At 51.6% G+C, this 25,670-nt stretch overlaps 1 protein-coding gene across 7 annotated transcripts in view; it reads right to left on the reverse strand.

The window, feature by feature from the left end:
* Positions 1–2,184: 2,184 nt before the first annotated feature.
* Positions 2,185–25,670, reverse strand: part of DLG3 (discs large MAGUK scaffold protein 3) — a 185,201-nt gene continuing 161,715 nt past the window's right edge. For 4 of the 7 annotated variants that reach the window (XM_050964919.1, XM_050964918.1, XM_050964916.1 and 1 more), the window contains 7 exons: positions 23,256–23,297; positions 21,770–21,820; positions 20,488–20,589; positions 20,110–20,282; positions 19,407–19,516; positions 8,070–8,161; positions 2,185–5,888 (listed from right to left, as the gene is read on the reverse strand). In XM_050964919.1, coding sequence (XP_050820876.1) covers positions 5,782–5,888; positions 8,070–8,161; positions 19,407–19,516; positions 20,110–20,282; positions 20,488–20,589; positions 21,770–21,820; positions 23,256–23,297 — 677 coding nt within the window. In that variant the 3' untranslated portion in view covers positions 2,185–5,781. Of the gene's footprint in view, positions 5,889–8,069; positions 8,162–19,406; positions 19,517–20,109; positions 20,283–20,487; positions 20,590–21,769; positions 21,821–23,255; positions 23,298–24,766; positions 24,813–25,670 lie in introns of all 7 variants that reach the window. The other 3 variants (XM_050964920.1, XM_050964921.1, XM_050964915.1) reach the window with 3 other exon arrangements.

The following is a 25,670-nucleotide window of genomic DNA, read 5'->3' on the forward strand; positions in this document are numbered from 1 at the left end:
GAATTTTCTGAATGTCTCTCTTTTAGTAGTGGTCAATCAGCCACCCTCAAAGCAGTCAGATGCAGTGACTGCAGGTCCAGGTACAGGAGTTGACCTTAGTTTTCGGATATTACTTCTAGGTTGGCTGGGAGACAGGTTGCCACATGGACAGCTGTAGCAGGTCTGATGGCCAAAGCTGTCTTGGTCACTAAGGGACTATCAGGATGACTGTAGGTTTGTCCTGCCTGATTTTGTATAATAATTTTAGGGATCTGGGCAATTGCTAGAAAAGGAGATATGTATCCTTGAGCCCACCAAAGGAGAAAACGATCTGGCAACAAGCAGGGCTGGCTCTAGCAATTTTGCCACCCCAAGCACAGCGGCCTGCCCCGGGGGGGGCGCTCTGCCGCTCGCCGGTCCCGCGGCTCCGGTGGACCTCCCGCAGGCGTTTCTGCGGAGGGTCCGATGATCCCGCGGCTCCAGTGGACCTCCCGTGGGCGTTTCTGCACAGTCAGCTGGTCCCGCGGCTCCGGTGGATCTGCCGCAGGCGTGTCTGCGGAGGGTCCGATGATCCTGCGGCTCTGGTGGAGCTGCCGCAGGCGTTTCTGCGGAGGGTCCAATGATCCCGCGGCTCCGGTGGACCTGCCGCAGGCGTTTCTGCGGACGGTCAGCTGGTCCCGCGGCTCCGGTGGACCTGCCACAGGCGTTCTGCGGACGGTCAGCTGGTCCCGCGGCTCCGGTGGACCTGCCACAGGCGTTTCTGCGGACGGTCAGCTGGTCCCGCGGCTCCGGTGGACCTGCCGCAGGCGTTTCTGCGGACGGTCAGCTGGTCCCGCGGCTCCGGTGGACCTGCCGCAGGCGTTTCTGCGGACGGTCAGCTGGTCCCGTGGCTCCGGTGGACCTGCCACAGGCGTGTCTGCGGATGCTCCACTGGAGCCGTGGGAGCAGTGGACTGTCCGCAGGGACGCCTGCGGGAGGTCCACTGGAGCTGCCTGCCGCCCTCCCAGCCACCAGCAGTGCCGCCCCAAGGACGCGCTTGGCGCACTGTGGCCTGGAGCTGGCCCTGGCAACAGGACTAAGCTCACCCCTCTGCTTGAGCAGAAGTTTAAAGGACAGTTCCCTCCCACCCTGCCTCTCCCATGACAGACGTTAGCTGCCTGGCAGACCCAGTCAGTAACCATTTGTGAATGGTCACTGCATGTCTGCTTGAGAAATCTGCTCAGTCATTGCTGACTCCTGGTACCTGTAGAACCAGCAGGTTTATCCTGTGTTGGTGACAAGCTCTGGAAGCAGTGATTGCTTCCTGGCAAAGAGGGAATGCTTGAGTGCCTCGTTGTTTGTTTCCATAGTGAAGTGCAGCCCTGTCAATCAGAATTTGCACTGTGGAGTTTTGCAGAACAGGCAGAAATTCTAGCCAGGCTGGGCTGATGGCTCTCACTCTAGGACATTCATGTGTAGCTGTAAATTGTTCTGAAACAATCTCTTGTAGCTGCTTCAGGTGAGTACCCCAGCATGTCCCTGGAGCATCTGCGATAAGTGTCAGTTGGAGTGGGGGCAGAGAAAGGAACCACCTTTCCCTTCATTTACTAGGTCTTGTAGGACTTTAGTGTGACCCTTCTGTTCATGTTGTGTTCAGACGGGAAGACCCTTACACCACAGAGTAATTAAGCTGTGGAGCTTGCAGCCAGATGGTATTTTGGCGACGGAGTATTCAGTACGATTCAAGAAAGGCTTCAACACTTCTATGGTATCTGCGTTTAGAGCAGGCTTGGATATGTCTATGAGCTATGTGACACCCCATGCTTCAGGACATGAGCCAACCACTAAGGGCTCTGACTGAGGAAGAAATCTCTCCCCTGTCATGCTATTTCATTGTCTTTTCTGAAGCTTTTATGCCTGAAGGATCAGGCATATACACCACTGTCAGAAACCAGACTAGAGGGACTATTAATCTTTTCAGTCTGACAATCATTAATATGCTTAACAAAAAATTAAACATGGACTATAACCTGAGAATCATCAGTAAACTACGTTGTGCTTTCTGTTACCTGTTTTTCAAAAGCCACTTTATTCCTGCATCTCCAGCTTCTGAAGGGAAAACTGCAGGGTAAGAGCTTTCAGTCACTCCAACTAAATCAAAACTCATTTATTCAATTACACTTCTAAAGTGTCTGTAATAGAAATAACCATACAGGAAACCGCTTCTTTAAAAAATGGTTTATGAGCGTGTAGAATGGGGAAAGTTCAACTCATCTACATGACCTGGAAACGAGCTCCAACTTTTTATAAGTTTCAATTTAACAAGTTAAACCAACTATTAAATTAGGTCCTTTTTTAAATTAGGCTTTACTTTGAAACACTGATTTCCAGCCCTTTGCTGTGGGAGCTGATTTTTTTTTTTTGGATTCTGAGGCTGGGCCTACTACTGGGATTGTACAGCGATGCACTATTAAAATAGTAGCCTCTCCCCATGAGAGCACATAACCCATTCACACACTCAATGAGTACACTGGGCATTTCAAAAATAGGTTTTAACTACAATAAATTAAGACAACTCCACCACCACTGTTTTACTTTAGTGTAGCTGTGTCATTATAATGTCTGCCCATCAATAGTGTACAAATAGCATGTTTGACTAAGTTAAATTTTAGTATGACCCTCCCCTAGTTTCATATTCCTATCAGTGAAAAACAAGCCACGTCCCCTCCTTTGCAGTACAGGCAGGACCAGATGCAGCAGGGATTTCATAAAGGCACATAATTTCCACTGATAAAAAGTGGTACAGCTAATTCCCCACATTGCTTGCACGCCACAGATTCTCATGTCCTCAAGGGGCTTTGGTCCAACTGTGTATGCCAAATATATTATGATACAGTATTAGGGAAGGCCTGTAACCACAACCCCATCTCAAAGAGCTAGTGGCACTGGTAAAGCTGCAGAGGGGGCCTTCTTCTTGCTATGGTCACTAATCTAAACCCAACAACTGCTCTTCAGGATTGATTTTTAGGGGCCAGCCCCTCCCACCTGGAAACCTAAACATTTTCGGGCTTTGGCATGTTGAGCCTAACCCTTCGGTTCACTGCAGCCCAGCTAGACCCCACTCAGATGCCAGGATCAACCTTCAAATGGCAGGGATCCACTACACAATAAAAGGTTTTTACAAGAAGGTTTCTGAGTCAGAGTTCATTGCAACTCTCTGTTTATTAAAAATATATGTCTCCTTGGAAGAAATACTGGTAACCAACTAGTGTCATGACTGATTGGATACTTTCACTTATGCCATGGAGTACACTGGCCTTTTTCCCCATATGACTAGAAATGAGGGAGACAGGCTCTTAGGAAAAAAATAAAGGAACTGGAACCTTGTGACTAGCATCTTAGGACCTTGCTCCTATTTCACTTATGCCAGCTCTCTAGAGAATGGGGCTTGTGTCATCTGGAACAGAACCAACAGAGCAGGCAGTAGCTATAGCACTGGACATCAGTCCATGTCCAGAATCTACCCTTATTGAGAGAGGCTAGCTCAACAGCAGTCCTCTCTCCTTTAGCTCCACTTAACAGTAGTGGTTCCATCAATGAGCTTTCTGTGTCTCAGGATTGCTAAATCCCTTTTGGTCTCCTGTGACACTTGTCAATCACTGAAGGAATAGCTTCTCACTTACCAGAATGTATCTCTACAAACTTACAGCAGTTCTCACTCATATTTAAAACTGAGACCACTGCACAAAACACACTGACACAAACAGCTATCGATCACCTCAGGGAGTGGACAGTATTAGCATGGTGTTGTCTAGCCGGAAACAGCAGTGGTCTGATCCTATTAGGTTAGGTCAGGAACAGCTTGGTTTCCTTCTGTAATACCCAACTGTCACCACATGGAAGGAAGAAGACATACCTGCTCATATTTTTATGGTGACCTCCTTTGCTCTGGTATACAGGAATGTGGCATGGAGAAAGTTTTTACATTTTTCCTTGCAGAGGAGAGGGCTTTTGCATTAGAATTGGGGGTACTTGAAAAACAAAATCTAGATTGGAAAATCCACAAATCCTTTTGGAAGCTCTTTTCCTGAGGTGGAGCCACATTCAAACACACTTCTCAAAAGCAGCAGCCTCTCAGTCCAAGGAAGACTACATGTCTGTGGTCGTACACTGCTCACCTGGTCATAAGATCTCTCGATTATACAGCATGATGGTACAATTCTGTCTGCATTTCCATACCCAACAGACTGCAAAGCTCCTGAGACTTTCTAAAAGTGGATCCCAAACTTTAGAATAGGCTTTATGCAGACACTTGTCAATAGTAGAAATATTAAACAGAAGAGGTGAACAAGCACTATCTGCCAAGCTCTGAGTCCCAGGGACTCAGGAAGGGGCTCTGCTGCTCTGCATGCACAGCTGCTCCACAGCAAAGGTCCTCACCCCTTGCAGGGGACACAGCAGTTTTCACAGTTACTGGAATTCTGTATTAAAATTCCATTATTCATTTGTGACGTTGTGAGCTTCCATCCCAGGCACAGCTATGGTCTTCTCCCAGCAGCAGAGGGGAATTCCTGTGTGCTTTCATGAGGAAGACTGGAATTCCCTCACCATATCACACACCAGATTCAAATCCAGTCTAAGGTCCCCAGGGAGACCAGATGGATGGCATTTGCTGCATCCACATTGAAGCGTTCTGGCAGCAGCACAGATCAGCTGGCTTGCTCATTCCATATGGGCTGTAGATTATTTCCTAACTGTGACACCCTGGGTCTGGATTCTATTTACAATGTAACCATCTTAAAAAATAAGTTAAAAAACTGGATTTTATACCCATAGGTCATTATTAACATGAGAAAATTCTAATAAAAAAGCTAACACAGCAACACAATATGGTTTTGGTTTAACATCTGCTTAAAAAAATAGAACAAAAAGGAAACCTCTCATGCAAACAGATTAGGTGGTATGTAAAACAATGTGCAATTTAATAACGTCTTATCCATTCTCTCTCACTCTGCAGCCTCCTGCTCAGTCTGGGTCTTCCAGTTTCACTTAGATCAGCTGCTACAGGTTATTCTGGACCCTCGGCCCTCTCTGCACGCACACAGCATCCCAGTTTCTCTGCTTTACCCCAAAGATCTGGGCTTTGGTTCTCAGAAAACTGACCAGATGTGAGAAGCATCTGAAGCACTTGGTACCATTTCAATCTATTCTTGACCAGAGTGGGACTCCCAAGCCCAGTGACTGGGATACAACAAATTTTAAAAAATCCTTGCAATAATATAGTACCGTTTTAGGAGGTCCCTCAGGTTTTCTAGTCCACACATATATAATATATATATATATAATATATATATATATATATTATATATACACATTACATATACAGATAAATAAAATGCTTTCTGTTGCACTGTTCAGAGCTACAAGGCAGTGACACATGCTTGGAGAAATGCCCCCAGGAGCTCCAGTCCTAGCTCATATTAAAAAAAATCCATTATTTCAGTTGTTCTTTACATAAGTCCTCAGCTGCCTCCTCCCATCTTGCTTCTTGGGTTAAATTTTAATAATAATAAAAAAATGACTTGAATGGGATCTCATCTGTCTCTAATGGAGCAGCAGGAAGGTCCATGCAGGAATGGTGGGGACAGTCACGTGGTAAGTGAGATTGATTCATCCCAACAAAAAGAAACAGGACTAGAAAACTCAATCTTGCGACGATCTAAAAAAGGGGGCAGGAGAAGTATTCATGTCCCCCCGCCTTGGGGCATAGGTGAGGGAGGGATTTCAGACATCTGCTCACAAGGAAGTTGATGGGGGAAGTCTTCAGAGTTTCTCAGGGGACGGGACCCAGATGTAGTGCCCAGACTGGTCCTCAATGATCTGTTTGATTTTGTTGTATATCTCTTCCAGAGAGTCTCCTTGTACAATGGCTAAAAAGGGAAAGAAGAAGCCAGTGAGTCAACATCAGGCAACACTGCTCCACACCTGCCCACACCATGCAAAGGTCCCTTGCGCAGCTAGTGAGGCAAAGCAGCCAGAGGGGATGGGAGGGAACGGTGCGGCACAGCTACCAGCAGACCTGAGCAAATCCGGTAAGTAGTTCTGGATCTGCGCTAGGTGAACAGGCAAACCAGGGACATGGGGAGTTAAGGATACAGAGTACCTCCAAGCAGATTAATTCTAGGGAGAGCTCATGCTGATCTCAATGTTGGCATACTCTTTTCACGTGTACAAAGTACCAACTGGTCTCTCAACAAGGGACTGAGAATCAACTTCAGATAATTTCATTAACACACACTAGGTACAGAGCCTTTGGGAGTATTCAGTATTCATTACTTCATCCACCTTTGAGCAGGAGCTGCTGCACTTTCATAAAGACTGGCTCATTACAGCTTCCAGCAGGCCCAGGGACCTAGTTTAATTTCCAACTTCCAAGGGGAGAAGTTCTTGGGGCTTCCTGGGAGAGGATTCCCCAGCCAAGCGCATCTCACTGCCCAAAAGTTTCAAGTTCACACGTTTTCCCTTTTGCAATCCCATCTTATTTTTCCGGTAACACCTTGGGGGATCACAACCCCTTCCTGTTGTTGTCATTGCCTTCACTTAACGGTAGATGATTGGTTTTGTCCTACTGAGTTGGACTCAATGCTTAATGAAGCCAGGCAGATTTGGCTTTCTCTCTCCCCAGAACTCATTTGCTCCAGCCCCCAGATCATTTTGTTGCTTTTTGTTAGATTCCTCACAATTTGTCAAATTTTTCTGGCTCCCACAACACACCAGAGCCCTACAGACAGGCAGTCTATCCCCCCTCCATGATCCATGACACGAGGCCTTTGTACATGACGCCCAGAATCACAGTGGCTCTTTTGCAGCCATTTTACATTGCAAAATCATCCAATCTGTTCCCCCTTATTGCTGCAGGGCTCACTCTGCCATTCCTGCTCCCCCTGGTTTCCCTGCCCAGCAGAATCCCATTCCATTATTTCCTGCCCATGTTTCCAGCCTCCTCCCATTTAGTGTCACCTGGGAATGTTACCCATGTGCAGCTCACCCTGTCTCTATGATCACAAACATGTTAAATAAGGTCTGCCTCACCCCAGCTTCCAAAGAGGTCCCTCTCCCCCCTTGAGATGGTCCCAGTTACCAGCACCCTGTTTATGGGTTTTACCCACATTTTCAGCTCAAAGGAGCCAATTTGAACTTATTTTCCACATGAAACTGTCTGTTGGTAGCAAATAAAGACACAGTGTGCCTCGCCTGTTTCCCCAAGCTGTTGGCGTAAGCGTATCAAAAAGCACTGGGAATTCCTCGGGCTTCTCCTGCTCACCTTTGTGAAAGGACAATATTCTGGGGAGGGTTTTAACCTCCCAGAAACTGGCCCATTCTAGCCTGAACTCCTCTGCCAGGTGTTTTGGCTGGGAAAATTCCTAGGGTAGCAGTCTGGCATTTGAGATGGCAACTGGTGGGATCACTCCTTTCCTTTCAAGCTGGTAACACATTTGCTCCCCTTCAGCCTTGGTGCCTCCAAAGCTGCCCATTATTTTCCAGAATGCTGTGATACAGCATGCCCGCTATTTTCCTTAACGCGTGAGGACACCTGCTGTGCTGGCCAGCTGATATGTGGAGGCACAAGTTGCCAAGTACTCCCTTACCGGCCCTTCAGCAAATGCTGCTTCTCTTCCTAAGCAGCCAAGTGCCCATGCTTTTCTTGAAGACGGACTGTAAAACGCAGTTCAGTCTTCACCCGTCAAGTCACTAATTTCATCCTTGAACTCTTTTAAATGGTCCGTCTCTCTAGTGCTCCCTGCCCTCATGTGCTAAAATCCCTGGTCCCATGCAGCCCTTCAGCAGCATTCGTAAGTCTTGCTTTTCTATTGGCCCCTTTTCTCCTTGCTGCCTTCAGCAATTCAGAAGATCCTGTATGACTGCCTCCCTCTGCGTCTCCAGGGCAGGTTTGCCATTACCTCCGGATAGCTGAAGGGCCCCTGCATGAAGCCACATTGACAGACTCGAATCCATTTCTTGATTGTTTTTGGAGGGGTGGGACAATTTCCCATGACCCTGACCGCTAGGTGGTGCTGAAGGGGTCACTCCTGCCCATCCAGGACTCTTACCTGTAAAATACTCTCCAAACTCCTGCTCCAATTTCATGGCTTTGTCAAAGACCTTGTTGGCTTGTTCATACGTCTGTCTCCGGTTCATCTCCCTGCCAGGTATGGATGAGAACAGTCTGAATGTGTTTTTTTTTTTTTTTTAAACACTTAAAACAACAAGACAAAAGCTACCGCCACCACCAGTGCTGGGAACCCTCCATGCATCAGCGAGCTAGGCCCTGGTGCAACCCCTACAGACTTGTATTGCAAGCGACTGGGTCACATATCTAACTTCACATGCTTTCTTGCTGCCCTGTGCAATACAACTTCAGCTCCAGCAATTCCTTCCAGCACCAACATCTTTCCACTTCACCCAAAGAACAGAGGTGTGCTGGGAAGCCCAGGCAATCCCATGTCTTCTGCTGCAGTCCATGTGACCCCAGAACCTTGTAGTTCAAACTAGCAGAGGGCACAGAGGATTCACAGTTTTACAGAGATTCCATGCATTGGATATAATTCACAAAAGGGTGGAGTCTGAGGTCTCTGCAGAGAGCCAGTAGCCCACTGGTCATCAATCACTGAAATGGATGGATGGATCATATTTAAGAAGTTGCATGTCTATACTGAAAATTATGTTCTTAAGACAGGTAACCAGGAGGTAGCATGTTTCAGACAGGTTCCTTTCAGGCATGGGGTAAAAGATGCTTATCTCCTTATCTGGCCATTATGTAGTGTGTCCGCCAACATAGGCCTATTTTCACACTAAGCCAGATGCTGATTAAGAGATTTCACAATCTACTGGAAAGGAGTGTACAGGGAAAAGACAGCCAGCAGGGGTGTCCTGCTTAGACATAAGGGCAGTGGATTGTTCTATCTGGATGTGCAGACGAGCACCTGGGATCTTTCATCAAGGATGCAAGCGGACAGTGTGACTTATTTAAGAGCCCAAACAAGCCTGAGTATAAAACGCTGGAAGGACTTTGGGTGACCATTGCTCTGTAAGAGAGAAAAGCAGCTAGTGACGCAAGTGTAGGTTCTAGAATGCACATTATGATTTACTTTTATCTACAGCATTTGTTTCCAATACTTCTACTGCGGTCACTTGAATCTGCACTTTGTTAAATAAACTTACTGGTTTTCACTATATACATATAAAAGTGCTAGTTATAAGGGGGGTGGGGGGGGAAGGGGGTCCTCTGCCCCTGCATCCAAAGCTGGTCTTAAGGCTTGCTCCATCATCATCAGTTTAAACTTGGTCTCCCTATTTTTTCAGGATGTACCCTTGGGAAAAAAGTGCAGATCTTGCACTTACAGGGAATATGAGCGTCTCCCAAACAGCAGAGGCATTAAGAACGCCCGTCACTGGTCAGGCGAGCCTCGCAGTGAGAGAAGTGCCTTTTAAATCCCACAGAGCCTGGCATCCCTGAGCAAAATAACCAAAAATAAGGGAAGATTTTATATCTATAAAATACTTTTAAAAAATGGAAAGAAAAAAGGGAACAACTGTTCCAGGAACTATAAAACACTACCAAAGAACTAACCAGATACTAACTAACTGCTAAATTCACCATTAAAGAGAACAGGCATACAGCATACTGCCAGCCTGAAGCTGGCTGAAATGAAACTGATGGTTGTTCGACCATACAGCCCTTTATACTTTCCACCCAGGGCACAAAGGTGTGGGGGCATTGCTACCAAACATCTCTGATCAAAGGTACAGACGCACCTGGAGTGGAGTGCCCACAGGGACACTACTTGAAGGACAGATTTCATGATTCTAAGGAAAGGAAGGAGCGAGAGCAGCAGAATAAGCACATAGGACTTTAAAAAAGCAGACGAACTTAGACAACTGGTAGATAAGGTCCCATGGGAAAAAATAAGGGGACAAAGGAGTTGAGGAGAGCTGGCAGCTTATCAAGGAGACGATATTTAAGGCACAACAGCAGGCTATCCCAATGGGAAGGAAAGATAGAAAAAAAGTAAAAAGGTCATTATGACTCCATCAGGAGCGCCTTAATGACCCGAAAAGAGGAATCCTACAAAAAAAGGAAACACGGATAAATTGCTCTGGAGGAGTACAAAAGAATAGCACAAGCAGGTAGAGACAAAATCAGAAAGGCTAAGGCACAAAATGTGTTACACCTAGCAAGGGACATAAAAGGCAGTAAGGAGAGGTTCTTTAAATATGTTAGGAGCAAGAGAAAGGTGAAGGAAAGTGTAAGTTCTCTACTGAATGAGTAAGAAGAGCTAACCAATGATGATGTGAAGAAAGGCGAGGTATTAATTGCCTATTTTGCTTCACTAAAGAGGTAAATTATAACCAGATACTTAACACCATTAATATTAAAAACAATGGAGAAGGAACACAAGACAAAAAAGGAAAAGATCAGGTTAAAGAATATTTAGATAAGCTAGCTGTATTCAGGTCAGCAGGGCCTGATGAAATTCACCCTAGGGTACTTTAGGAACTAGCTAAAGCAAACTCGGAACCATTTGCAATTATTTTCTAGAATGCCTGGAGCACTTGTGAGATCCCAGATGTCTGGAGAAGGGCAAACGGAGTACCTATCTTTAAAAGGGGAACAAAGAGGACCCAGGGAATTACAGAGTAGTCAACCACCCTATCTTTGATACCGGGGTATATACAGGAAAAAATCAATTTGTAAGCACCTAGACAAAAATAGGTTATATTGTCAAGAACAAATCATGCTAAACCAACCTAATTTCCTTTGACAGAGTACCTGGCCTAGTGGATAGGGGAAAGAAGAAGAAGTAATGTATCTTGACTTTAGTATGGCTTTTGGCAGTGTCTCTCAGATGACATTCTCAAAAGCAAACTAGGGAAATATGGCATAAACAAAATTAAATATAAACTAGGCGTACAACTGGTTGAAACACTGCATTCAGTGGTTCACTGTCAAACTGGGAGGGACATATGTAGTGGAGTCCTGCAAGAAATCAGCCCTGGGTCTGGTACTATTCAATATTTTCATGAATGACTTGGATAATGGAGAGCGGAGTATGCTCATAAAATCTGCAGATGACACCAAGCGTGGAGGGGTTGCAAGCACTTTGACGGACAGGATTAGAATTCAAAAGGACCTTTGCAAATTGGAGAATTGGTCTGAAATCAACAAGAAAAATTCAGTAAAGACAAGTGCAAAGTATTACACTTAGGAAAAACCAAATGGACAACTACAAAATAGTTATAACTGGGTAGGTGGTATAACTGCTGAAAAGGATCTGGGGTTGGATCACTAACTGAACACAAGTCAATGCGATGCGGTTGTGAAAAAAGCCAATATGACATAAGACATGGTAGGCAACTGTCCTGGATTACGTGGCTCTGAAATCTTAACTGGAGTACTCTGCCCAGGTCTGGGCACAATACCTTAAAAAAATGTGGATAAATTAGAGTGTGTGTGTCCAGGGTAGAGCAACAAAATGATAAAAAGGCTAGAAAACCTGATCTGTGAGGAAAGATTAAACAAACTGGGTTTGTTTAATCTTAAGAAAAGATGACTAATGGGGATCCTGGTAACAATCTTCAAATGTGTGAAGGGATATTACAAAGAGGACGGTGATCAGTTGTTCTCCATGTCCATCGGTTAAGAAGTAATGGTCTTAAACGGCAGCAAGGAAAATTTCAGAAAAACTTTCAGAATGTACAAACATAAAGATGGCCGTATTGAGTCAGATCAGTGGTCCATCTAGCCCAGTATCCTGTCTTCTGAGAGTACCAGGTGCCAGATACTTCAGAGGGAATGAACAGAACAGGGCAATTTATTGAGTGGTCCATCCAGTCCCAACTTCTGGGAGTCAGAGACTAGGGACACGCAGACCATGGAGTTGCATCCCTGACCATCTTGGGCTAATAGCCATTGATTGATCTATCCTCCATGAATTTATCCAGTTCTTTTGTGAATTATACAAGTTATAGTTTTGGCCTTCACAACATCCCCTGGCAACGAGTTCCACAGGTTGAGAGTGCTTTGAGTGACGTACTTCCTTATGTTTGTTGTAAACCTGCTGCCTATTAACTCCATTAGTGACCCTTGGTTTGTGTGTTATGAGAAGGAGTAAATAATGCTTCCTGATTCACTTTCTCTACACCACTCATGATTTTATAGACCTCCATCACACCCCTCTTAGCCATCTCATTTCTGAGCTCAACAGTCCCAGTCTTAATCTCTCCTCATATAGAAGCTGTTCTTCTTCGAGTGATTGCTCACATCCATTCCAGTTAGGTGTGCGCGCCGCGCGTGCACGTTCGTCGGAAACTTTTTACCCTAGCAACTCCAGTGGGCCGGCAGGTCGCCCCCTGGAGTGGCGCCGCCATGGCGCCCAATATATATCCCTGCCGGCCCACCCGCTCCTCAGTTCCTTCTTACCGCCGTGTCGGTCGTTGGAACTGTGGAGCGCGGCATAGCTGTCCTCCACGTCCCTAGCTCTCCTTGTTTTTCTATCGTTATCTCTATTGTAGTTGTTAATTAGTCTGTTAGTTAGATAGTAGTAGTTAAGTGTTAAGTAGCTGTAAATAGTTTTTCGCCGGGGGCTTAGCCCTTCCCGGCACCCGGCACCGGGCTCATGCCTGGTTCGCCGGGCTTCAAGCAGTGTGCGGCCTGCAAGAAGCCTATGCCCACGAGCGACCCCCACGACGCGTGCCTGAAGTGCCTGGGGGAATCGCATAGATCCGACAAGTGCCGCATCTGCAAGGCTTTTAAGCCAAGGACTAAGAAGGAGAGGGATCAAAGGCTCCGGACTCTCCTCCTGGAGGCGGCACTTGACCCGGCGGCTTCGCAGGCCGTGATGTCGGCGCCGGCACCGGATCGCACCGGCACCGAGAAGACTCCCCGGCACCGACCTTCTCCGGCACCGGGGACAGAGCCTAGGCCGTCGAAGTCCACTACTCCGGCCAGGCACACCCGAGTGGAGCGCCCGGCCTCAGTATCGGCCGCGGCGCCGCCGGCACCGTCGACTCCGGGCCCGGCGGGTCCGTCGAGTCCGGTGCCGCCAAGCTCCCCCATGACATCTGGGGTTGAGATAGTGGTGCCATCTACACCAGAGGCCTTCGCCTCGGCACGGGACCTCATAGCCCTAACCGAGCCCACGCAGCTACCACCCCCGGTACCTCCGGTGCGGGTTGTGTCCAGAGGCAAGCCTATGATGTCGGCACCGTCCCGGGACTCTCGTTCTCGCTCCAGGTCCCGACGTCGAGGTCGCTCCAGATCCCGCCGCCGCTCGCAGTCCCGGCACCGCTCCCCTCAGCGGTACCGGTCGCACTCGCGGCGCCGGTCGACACCGAGACGATCGCGGTCGGACTCCAGCCGCCGTTACCGGCACCGCGAGTCCAGGAGCCGATCCAGACGTTCGCCGCACCGGTCGACCTCCCGGCGCCGAGCTGGTGGCAGGTCCCGGTCCCGGTCGACCTCCCGGTACCGAACCGGTGGCAGGTCCCGATCCCGGCACCGAAGCGACGCCCGGTACCGCTCCACGCGCGGACCATTACCATCCAGGGTCCGCTCCGCCATGGCCCTCGAGGCAGCCGTCCGTGTCTTCGCTGGCGGACAGTGGCTACGCGCTGGGCACCGGCCGGCAGGCGGAGCTGTTCAGCGAGCCTCCACAGCAGGACGCAGCCCCACAGCAATGGGGTTTCTGGACACCCTGGGCGTATCATCAGGCCCAGGGCCCCCAACAGCTCCCTGCTAGACCGCCGACTGCAGAGCGCAGGGCACCTGAGGCCTCGTTGTCTCGCCCCCCTCCCTCCCCGGATGGGGAGGAAGGATCCAAGCAACAGGACTCCACGTTGGCTCCTGAGGCAGAGGCGAGGGCCGAGGGAGACCCCCCTTTGGACACCCTCTTGCCAGGGGTCTCCTCATCTTCTTCCCCTGATGAAGCGGTGGCTGGGACCTCCTCCAACAGCCCCCCCCCGCTGGACCTCAGGGCACACCAGGACCTCCTCCGGCGAGTAGCCCAAAACCTGAGTCTACAAGCCGAGGAGGTCTCGGAGGTAGAGGACCCTATTGTCACCATCCTCTCCGCAGACGCTCCCACCAGGGTCGCCCTGCCGTTCATACGGACCATCCAGGCCAACGCCAACACCATCTGGCAGTCTCCGGCCTCCATTCCTCCCACTGCGAAGGGCGTCGAGAGGAAGTACATGGCTCCTTCTAAGGGCTACGAGTACCTCCACGTACACCCGACTCCGTGTTCCCTGGTGGTCCAATCTGTCAATGATAAGGAGCGTCATGGCCAGGAGGCTCCAGCCCCCAAATCCAGGGAGGCTAGGCGGATGGACCTCCTCGGCCGTAAGGTGTACTCGGCGGGGGCGCTGCAACTCAGGGTCTCCAACCAACAGGCCCTGTTAAGTAGATACGCCTTTAACTCCTGGGTGGCAGCAGACAAATTCAAGGAGCTGTTGCCACAAGACGCTCGTCAGGAGTTTGCGGCCATCTTAGAGGAAGGCAAGAGGGTCGCACGCACGTCCTTGCAAGCCTCTCTGGACGCTGCGGATTCGGCTGCCCGTACCCTCGCGTCGGGTGTAACGATGCGTCGCCTCTCCTGGCTGCAGGTTTCCGGCCTTCCGCCGGAGCTCCAGCACACAATACAGGACCTTCCTTTTGAAGGCCAAGGGCTGTTTTCGGATAAGACAGACCCTAGACTAAAGAATCTAAAAGACAACCGCGTCATCATGAGGTCACTGGGGATGCACACTCCAGTGACGCAGCGCAGACCCTTCCGGCCGCAGCAACAGCAACAACAGCGAAGGCCGTATCTCCAGTTCCGCCAGCGGCAGGACCTTAACAGGCGCCGCGGCAGGAACGGAAGGCGCAGGCATTCGGGGAACCAGGGGGGCCAAAACCAAGGCTCCTCTAAGCCCCCGCCTGGTCCCAAGCCTTCATTTTGAAGGTGCGCCCGAGGGCGCAGTAACAGTTTCCCCATTGGATCCTTTCCCCCCGTTTTCCAACCGCCTTTCTTTTTTCCTCCCGGCGTGGTCCCTAATAACATCAGACCGCTGGGTTTTACGCACGGTGCAGTCGGGATACCGCCTGCAGTTTGTTTCATTTCCTCCTCCCCGCCCCCCTTCCTCGTCCCTCTTCAGGGACCCCTCTCACGAGCAATTCCTTCGGCAGGAGGTGCAGACGCTCCTCCGCAAAGGGGCTATAGAGGCGGTACCGGAGAACGAGAAAGGCAAGGGGTTTTATTCCCGCTACTTTCTGATCCCCAAGGCCAAGGGAGGCCTCAGGCCCATCCTCGACCTGCGAGAGCTCAACAAGTACCTGGTGAAGTTGAAGTTCCGCATGGTTTCCTTGGGGACCATTATCCCATCCCTGGATCCGGGAGACTGGTACGCCGCCCTCGACATGCAGGACGCGTATTTCCACATTGCTATCTGGCCACCCCACAGACGTTTCCTTCGCTTCCTTGTGGGGTCTCTGCATTACCAATTTGCAGTCCTCCCATTTGGCTTGTCCACGGCCCCGAGAGTGTTTACCAAATGCATGGCAGTTGTTGTGGCGCAGCTTCGACGCAGTCGGATCCACGTGTTCCCGTATCTAGACGATTGGTTGATTCGGGGCACGTCGGAACAACAAGTCTGCAACCATGTCCGTGTGATCACCGACATGTTCGCCACCCTGGGCCTCTTGGTGAACACAGACAAGTCCACCCTGGCCCCCACACAAAGGGTGGAATTCATCGGGGCCGTCCTGGACGCCACTGTGGGCAGGGCCTTGCTGCCATTGCAGCGGTTCCAGGCCTTGTCGGCAATCGTGCAACGACTACAGACAGCCCCCCTGACGTCAGTGAGGACGTGTCTAACCCTGTTAGGCCACATGGCGGCCTGTACTTTCGTGACCAATTACGCTCGGCTCCGCATGAGGCCACTCCAGTTGTGGCTCATCAGTCATTACAGGCCGACAAGACAGCCACTAGATATGTTAATCACGATCCCCCAGAGGGTCTTAGATTCTCTCGGCTGGTGGCTGGACCAGTCAGTGTTGTGTGCGGGTCTCCCCTTCCACCCATCTCAGCCCTCGGTGTCCCTAACAACAGATGCCTCCGATCTCGGCTGGGGGGCCCACGCAGGGACCCTGAGGACGCAGGGCCTGTGGTCCCAGGAGGAGGTGGGGCTACACATCAACATGCGGGAGTTGAGAGCGGTCCGTCTTGCTTGTCAAACGTTCTGTCATCAGCTCCAGGGTCGTTGTGTCGCGGTGTTCACCGACAACACGACGACCATGTATTATATCAACAAGCAGGGCGGCACCAGATCCTCCTCCCTGTGCCACGAGGCGATACGACTCTGGGACTTTTGTGTAGCCCACTCCATTCACCTCATGGCTTCCTTCCTCCCCGGGGTACGGAACACGCTGGCGGATCGATTGAGCAGATCCTTCCTGTCACACGAGTGGTCCCTTCGCCCGGACGTCGCCCTCTCCATCTTCCGGAGGTGGGGTTATCCCCGGGTGGACCTCTTCGCGGCCAAGGGGAACAGGAAGTGCCAAGCGTTCTGCTCCTTTCAGGGCAGGGAACCCGGGTCGATAGCGGATGCCTTCCTCATCCAGTGGTCGACCCACCTGTACTATGCATTTCCCCCATTCCCGTTGGTCCACAGGGTCCTTCTGAAGGTGCGCAGGGACAGGGCTCATGTGATCATGGTAGCCCCGGCGTGGCCCAGACAGCACTGGTACCCCATGCTGCTGGACCTGGCCATAGCCGACCCAGTTCCCCTGCCCCTTCATCCGGACCTGATTACCCAGGAGCACGGGACCCTCTGTCACCCGGACCTGCAGTCGCTGCACCTAGCGGCGTGGCTCCTGCGTGGCTGACTGGCTCTGAGCTGCGCTGTTCCACGCCGGTGAGGGAGGTGCTCTTGGGCAGCAGAAAGCCGTCCACAAGGGCGACATATTTGGCCAAATGGAAGCGATTCTCCTATTGGTGCGTAGAGAGAAATCTCCGCCCTATGGAAGTTTCAGTAGCCAACATCTTAGACTACATTTGGTCCCTCAAAGGGCAAGGTCTGGCCATATCGTCGTTACGAGTCCACCTAGCGGCTATCTCCACCTTTCACCCGGGTGCGGATGGTCACTCTGTTTTTTCCCACCCGACGGTGTCTAGATTCCTTAAGGGGCTGGAACGTTTATACCCTAACGTCCGTCCCCCTGCTCCAACCTGGGATCTTAACCTGGTGTTGTCCCGACTCATGGGGCCCCCCTTTGAGCCGTTAGCTACTTGCTCCCTGCTTTACCTCTCTTGGAAGACGGCCTTTCTAGTAGCTATCACCTCAGCTAGACGGGTGTCGGAACTCCGGGCTCTTGTGGTAGACCCCCCATATACGGTCTTCCACAAGGACAAGGTGCAGCTGAGACCACACCCTGCTTTTCTCCCCAAGGTGGTCTCAGCCTTCCACGTCAACCAAGAGATATTCCTTCCGGTTTTTTTTCCCGAAACCTCACTCCTCAGGCAGGGAGCAGCAGCTCCACTCGCTTGATGTCCGTAGGGCTCTCGCGTTCTACGTGGAGAGGACCAAGCCCTTCCGCAAATCCCCCCAGCTTTTCGTGGCAGTAGCGGACCGCATGAAAGGGCTTCCTATCTCCTCCCAGAGGTTATCCTCTTGGGTAACGTCCTGCATCAGGACCTGCTATGACTTGGCCCACGTCCCTACGGGCCGTGTGACTGCGCATTCTACCAGGGCGCAGGCGTCGTCGCTGGCTTTCCTTGCCCGTGTACCCATCCAGGAAATCTGTCGGGCAGCGACCTGGTCATCGGTCCACACCTTTGCTTCCCACTACGCCCTGGTCCAGCAGTCTAGAGAGGATGCGGCCTTCGGATCTGCTGTGCTCCATGCCGCGACTTCTCGCTCCGACCCCACCGCCTAGGTATGGCTTGGGATTCACCTAACTGGAATGGATGTGAGCAATCACTCGAAGAAGAAAAGACGGTTACTCACCTTTGTAACTGTTGTTCTTCGAGATGTGTTGCTCACATCCATTCCACACCCGCCCTCCTTCCCCACTGTCGGAGTCGCCGGCAAGAAGGAACTGAGGAGCGGGTGGGCCGGCAGGGATATATATTGGGCGCCATGGCGGCGCCACTCCAGGGGGCGACCTGCCGGCCCACTGGAGTTGCTAGGGTAAAAAGTTTCCGACGAACGTGCACGCGCGGCGCGCACACCTAACTGGAATGGATGTGAGCAACACATCTCGAAGAACAACAGTTACAAAGGTGAGTAACCGTCTTTTCCATACCCCTAATCATTTTTGTTGCCCTTCTCTGCACCTTTTCCAATTCTAATATCTCTTTTTTGAGATGGGGCGACCACATCTACATGCAGTATTCAAGGTGTGGGCATACCATGGATTTATATAGAGGCAATATGACATTTTCGTTTTACTATCTATCCCTTTGCTATTGGTTCCTAACATTCTGTTCGCTTTTTTGACTGCCGCTGCACATTGAACCGATGTTTTCAGAGAACTATCCACAATGACTCCATGATCTCTTTCTTTAGACCCCATCATTGTGTATGTGTAATTGGGATCATGTTTCCTATGTGCATTACTTGGCATTTGTCTACACTGAATTTCACCTGCCATTTTGTTGCCCAGTCACCCAGTTCGGAGAGACCTCTTTGTAACGCTTTGCAGTCAGCTTTGAACTTAACTATTTTGAGTAATTTTGTATCATCTGCAAAATTTGCCACTTCATTGTTTACCCCTTTTTTCAGATCATTTATGAGTATGTTGAACAGCACTGGTCCCAGTACAGAACCCTGGGGGACAATGCTATTTACTTCTCTCCAGTGTGAAAAGTTTCTAATTCAGAGGATAGTTAAGTTCCCTTGGGATCCTATTCCAGAAGTCATGGAATCCCCTCATTCGAAATTTTAACAATGGGTTGGACAAACACCTGTTAAGGATGCTCTGAGGCAGGGGTTCTCAAACTGGGGGTCAGGACCCCTCAGGGGGTCACAAGGTTATTACATGGGGGTCACGAGCTGTCAACCTCCACCCCAAACCCCCCTTTGCCTCCAGTATTTATAATGGTGTTAAATATATAAAGTATTTTTAATTTATAAGGAGGGGGCTGAACTCAGAAACTTGCTATGTGAAAGTGGTCACCAGTACAAAAGTTGGAGAGCCGTTGCTCTTAGGTATCTCTGGTCCTGCCTCAGTGCAGGGGGCTGGACTAGACGACCTCTTGTGGTACCTTCCAGCCCAACATTTCTGTGATTCTATGACAGTGACGGTAGCAGCCTTTCCCAAACCTTTTTCTGAATTAGAAGCAGCAGGAGTGCAGGCTCCTGGTCCCTGCAGCTAATGCACCCAAGGGGTAGTTAGAAAAATATGCACTTACATGAGAGCTTCAATGGATTTTGGCTTGATGAAAACGGCAATAGGGTAAAGTTGTGCTTGTTGCAACCTCTTGATGGCATTGCCAGACACGTCTAGGATGCAGTGCTTCCCCTGACAGGGCACAAGAGGGGACCAGCGTCAGTCAATCGCTTTCCCTCTCTGAAAGTAGCCTGGAGCAGGAGGACCAGGGATGGAATATGCCCATCCCAAGATACAAGCCAACCCCCAGCATGGACACCCAACTGGGGCAGGGTGGCAGCACCCAGAAGGGACTGGGGCTTCCTTTCAACGTTCAGGACATTGTTTACAAACCAGCAATGGGTTTCTGCCATGCTCTGAGCACAGAGCATTTCTGTTCTTCTACCCACTGCAAGGAACCTCTGCACCAGCGCTTCTGAAGATAAAGCAGGCACTGGTGCTGCTAATGGTGGCCTTGGTAGCCCAGTGGCTCAGGAGGCCTGAGTTCTGCAGGACTCCTGCCTGGGGAGGGAGGTGGGTTTAGTGGCAGAGCACTGGGCAATCTGGGCTGGGTAATGAGGTTGTGGAACAAGGCCACATGGCTTGGCAGGAATCCCTGTCCGATTGGCTCTTGCTCCACACACAGTTACATGGGCAATAGGTGCAGCCGCGAGAGGCTCAGAAATCATTTGGGTGAGCTGCGGGCTTCCCCGGAGCAGTGTCGCTGCCTCCACATTTACACTCACTCTCTCTGCAACTGCCCGCACTGATTGGATGCTGGTCCCATAGAGATTGTCATTGAACTGCCCAGCCTCTATGAACTTGTTGTCCTGAATATCTTTCTCCATCTGCTCTCGGGATACGACAAAGTGATAGTCCTGCCCATCCACCTCATTCTCACGCCGAGGCCTGGTCGTGTCTGAAAGAGAGGGGCTTCATGAGACAGAGCCCACTGCAACCTGCCAAGCACCTACAGCAACCCTGCCTTGCCTCTCTTTGCCACCACATGGCTCAGATGCAGCAGGCAGGAGAAACAGCGGCCCCTCTCCAGAGCACACCTCTGCCCAGAGCTGCACTGGGTCACTAACTCACAACCTGAGACACACATGAACGCCAACACTTACGTGGCACGCAGGAGCCAAACTTGTGTGGAAACTCGGAGATGAGGTCATCATTGACACGGTCCTTCATTGGCCCCAGGATGATCACTGGCCTCGCATAGTGAACTGGAAACAAGAAAAGCCACAACCCTGAGGCTGAGTCTCTGATCCCAGCAGCTGCTCCCACACCCACTGAAGCCTGAAGTGGGCCACGTGGCTACAGAATACTTGTGGTGAATACATCACGGCCATTCGCACAGCACTCACGCTTGTGGTCTGTGGAAATACTGAAGGCCCTTTTCCTGCAGTGGGGATTAAGCTCAGCAAAGCTCCAAGTCTACCCAAGGACAGAACCCTTCTTGTTCTAGAACAAGGACACCTTTCCCACGCACACGGAAACAGCTTCCAGGGACTTGTCTTTGGGCTCAGCCCACAGAACGCATCAGCAACACTCCCAAAGAGGCAAATGGTGCAGAACACAAGAGTGCTTATTACCTCTTTTTGTGCCTCCACATGCACTTCCTCCGTGAGAGCATCTGAATTATTGCCTCAACACACTCTCTTCCCAAGCCCTTCCACCACAGTCGCTCAGACAAGTGCAGGAGGCTGACCTCCCGGCCTGCAAGCTCCAGGGGAGGAATGCACCTCTTCTCCCCACGCATGCTGCTGGCACTTGCGCTACTCGTGTCTGGAGGATATGACATGTTACTCTCTGGCTGAGGAACCAGCAAACTGGCAGCTCGTAGGTGAATAGCTGCCTTGAGTTGGTACAGATGAAGCACCAACAACGGGCTAGATGCTTGGCCCTCCCAGCCTCTGGCCCCAGGCACTCAACCTGATGCAGTCATGAGGTGCAGTACAGCTGGGGCATGAATCAGACAGAGCGTGTGGGTGGCCTGAGGTGAAGGCGAGTGCTTGCTACAAGAAGGACCCAAGACTGGAAGGGCAGCGCAGAGAGGGCTGGGCTTGAGCAGGGGGTGTTACATTTTTAGCAATGGCGGTTTCACAGCCAGTGTTTCAAGTGTTTGCCATTGACCAAAGAGGCATTTCATGAGCAGTGTCTGCTTGCTTGCCAAGAGTGCCCCTCACGTTTTCATTAAACACGTCGCAACACACGCTGCTCTGGGAGGCCGGGAAAGCAGAGTCCCTGCAGGCCCCCGCCTGCCTGAGGCCAGTTTTAGGTGTTGGTTGGAGATGCAAGGTTTGATTAAGGACTCGCTGTGTGCAGGCACATCTCAAGACCTCCACGCACTGTAGAGCTGGGACTCAAGACCACTGCACGCTCCAGACCCTCTCTCACACTTACTTTCTTGCCGTGTCACTGGTTCATATGACAGGATAGTGTCCTCTTGTCCTTCTGGAATAGAGCCAGGGAGAAGCAGGTGAGTGTTTGCAGGGGCCTCTCCTGCCGCAACCCTTTGCTACCAGAATGCAGCATGAAGGCAATAGCCAGCCAGGAGCTGCCATACACAGAAGTGCCCCAGAGGCCTCTAGGTTGCCCACCCCAGGGTGACAGCGAAGTGCACAGGACAGTCCCAGCCTGGGGTGCTGCTCTGACCAGGCCTGCCTCAGGGCAGTGTTCCTTTCTGACTGTCCCAGGAAGACCCAACACAGTACGTGAGCGAGAGCCATTCCCCTATCATGCTGCCCCTGCAGTCAACCCAAAGGCTAGTCTGTGGCCAGCAGGTGGGCTGCACTCTAAGCCCAGGTGGCCCATGACTTGGTCAGACATTTGCTTCATGGCAGCTTGCCCAGAACACTCGTGCCAAACACCAGAGGGCGCTCTTTCTGCGGGCTATGACCCAGGCTAAAGGTCAAGAGTCCTCCCTTCCCATGGCCCCCCCAGCCCAGAGGGGCAACCTGGCCACTATTTGCTTTGAGGATCCTATGCCGCAGCCTGACTGCTCCTGGGGTTACCGGGCTGAACGACACCTGGAATAGCCACATTCTGGGCTCAAAGACAGGCAGGACCAACTCAGCCATTCATCCTTTCTGGCTAGCTGTATGGAACCCATTCCTCTCTGTGTGTGGGGAGACCGTAAACCCCAGCGCCCATCTGCTCTGTGGGGACACTCCAGAGGTCCTGGATCCCTGGAACCAATTCCCTGCCTGGGCTGGGTGCAGCCTGTTTGAAGCCTTGTGGGAGAAAAGGCGCTGGGGACACTGCCCTCATTACACACACTTTCTGTGCCAGGCCCTTTGAGCTACCTGGCCGGCACCACCAGCGCAGCGCGTGTTTGGTTCAGAGCATCCTGGCAGGGCAGGATCAGTTCCTAGCTGGAAGCGTAAGCTGTGCAGCTGCAGCTTTGTCGCAGGAGGAGAGAGAAGCCTCGGGCAGAATGCGCTTTATTGCTGCGGTAGCTGTTAGTGCCCCTGCAGGGCGTTAGCAGCTGGTAGAGATCTTCCCCTCTGAGCACAAGCTTTCCAAGACCTATGGGGGTGTTATCCCAGGGGCTGGAAGTCAGGACACAGGAGCCACATGGCACCCCAAAGCTAGAGTGCCTTGGGGCAGGACTTTCTGCTGGGACAGGTCAAAGTGACCTCTTAACACCTCATGGCTCCCACGTCACTGCATCCCATCGCTGCCACTAAGGAAACTGCTAACCAGGCCTGGCAAGAAGCTCCCATCCCCTCGAGGGGGCTGGCCACAGCATCTCTAGGGCCTTCAGTTCGAGTGGCCAAAGGAAGCATCGGCCTCCGAACAGGAAACACGATGGGGACAACAGAGGAATGAAAATGCCTAGAACATACACACACAGAGGTGAGAGACAGCAGGAGAGAAAGACACTTACTGGAACTGCTCTCGCTGTCACTGGTGTTTGATGTCACGCCCTCTGCAAACCAACAAGAAAAAGACGCCAATTCAGAACACATGCAGCCAGGAACTTACAAAGGGCACATGGGGTACGAGACAGACAGTCACCCAATGCTAGCGGCCACAGGACACAGGTAGAGGACATGGTCGAGCATAGCCTTGGGGCCCCCACAGCTGATGGCAGCCGATGGACCCAGTGAGATTCCTCTTACAGATTCAGCCCCCATCCCTTCCTCCTGCATTAGAGCTGGCATTTCCAGGTGTAGGGCACCACTGCAGGAGGTTCATTTCAGGGTCCTACAGTCAGTAGCTTCAACAGAGAAATTCAGTTAACTGCGACTGGGCACCTTGCCAAGTGTGAAAGGGGGAAGATGTGAACGCCAGAGGCAGGCCTGTCTCTGTAGCCAGTGGGTTCCCTTTCCACAGGCAGCGTGCATAGGGATGGGAAGCAGCTCTGCCCCTGGCATTAGTAATGGCCTCCCCAGGTAATGCACCAGGCCTCATCCTGCATCATCTCCAAGAGCAGGGAACTGCCCCCCCTTGAAGGGTACAGCATAAACCCGCAGAGAGAGGGGTGAGGTGGGGCACAGAGCAGGGCCCCTGCCAGCTGTCCAGTCACATTTCAGTTTGACTCCCCACTGGGCCAGGTGTCATGCAGGGAAGGGGAGCACAGGAGGGAAACTGCCGCAGCACACGGATACACCAGCACAAACCCTAAAGCAAAGTGCAGTCTGACGAGGGCAAACCAGCCTGGGGGAGGGAGGGGGACTCACAGAGACAAGACACTGACAAGACGGAACAGAGTTCGGGGCCTTGCTTGTTTAGGCCCCTCCGCAGACACTGGGTCGCTCACTCGGCCTGCACCTTCCCCTGGCTGCCTGCTCCCAGGGGCATGGGGCTGTGCTGGTCCCGAAGGCGTGGGCAGCCAGGGGACTGCTTGCACAGAGCTGGCCTCTAAGCAGAAGCTGTGAAGATCATCTCCCCAAAGGGAGTCAAGAAGAGGAGCTGTTCCACAGCTCAGGGTATGTGTGCATGCACCCAGCACGGGGAGCAGGCGATGCAGCTACCTGCTTAGTGAAGTGCCTGCAGCCCAGGTCACTTGCCCCTGATTGGCTGCAGCCATGACGCTAACTCATCTGGGCTGGCGTTAAAGCAGGGAGCCGGCTGGATCCAAGCTCCAACTGTGACCATCAGTCTAACAAGAGGAAACAGAGCTGCTCACCCTGCAATCTGGAGGGAGGGGGCACAGTCACTGCTAGGAAATTCTAACTCGCCATGTGAGCAGCACCAGGGGCTCCCCAGAGCCCAGCCCCCTCCACCTCCACTGACTGGGATTGGAACCCTCAGCCTCAGAAGCAAGAGCAAAGCCTTCAGAGCGACTAGCACTGCCCATCAAGTGCAGCACTAACTCCCAGTCCTGGATCCCAGCCTCCCCCGGCGCAGTGCCAGACATGGAGAGCGAATGATGTGCATTTAAATGAGACTTACTCAGGTTCTTTGCTCCATAATAATCGTCACTTAACCCAGGGAAGTCCTGATTTCACAGACCGCAGGAAGGGGCAGAGAGCCAGAGAGGGCAGTAAGAGACAGAGAGAGGAGAGGAAGAAGACAGAGCCAGGTGAGCATTAGTGACAGGAGTGCAGAACGGCCGAGAGCTGCAATGGCAAGTGAGGTTACAAATTCAGAAGTGTCTCTGCTGGGGCAGGCAATACAGCCAGCCTCGCACTGCTGAGCTGAGCAGTGTCCTCTCGCTCAGCCCATGGCCATCTCTGGGCCTCCAACCAGCCCCCACAGGGCCAAGGGCAGCCATGCCAAAACCACAGCCCAGAGACCAATGGTGCCAGTGTGCCGGACTCCTTCTCCGGCTAACTGCTCATTGAATGCACTCTGGGAAGGCGCTCGCTGAGGAAGAGTTGGCCCCCTGGAGCAGGCTAACACATCCACCCCCGAGCTGCTCCAATTCCAGAGGTGCTGTTGGAAGTTGAGAGGAGGCATTCCCAAGAATGTGCCTCACTCAGCTTTTTGATGGACTGGCAAAGGTCAGGTATGTTGCATCTCCCACTCCAGGTGTCTGAGGGACTGTCCATGCCCCAGAGCCCTCTGTCCACACCCACGCTCTAGTACATCCCAAGCCTGAGCCTTGCAGCTTTCCTGGAAAGGCTGGGGAGCACTTCAAATCCCTCTGCAGGTCTTTGCTTCAGCTCCCCTAATCCCAACATTTCCATATGCAGAGTGTGCAGGAGAAGGACTCTGCTGCCTGACCAGCACTCCACAAGCAGATTTAGTCAAGTGCGGTGAAGCATTTCAAGGGAGGGAGATGGGCTGCAAGTTTCTACCTATACCAGGCACTAGACAGGGAGTGGGGTCCCCACCCCCACACCATGAGCACATG

Source organism: Gopherus flavomarginatus, chromosome 8 (genome assembly GCF_025201925.1).
Source record: "Gopherus flavomarginatus isolate rGopFla2 chromosome 8, rGopFla2.mat.asm, whole genome shotgun sequence".
In the NCBI taxonomy this organism is placed as follows: domain Eukaryota; kingdom Metazoa; phylum Chordata; order Testudines; family Testudinidae; genus Gopherus; species Gopherus flavomarginatus.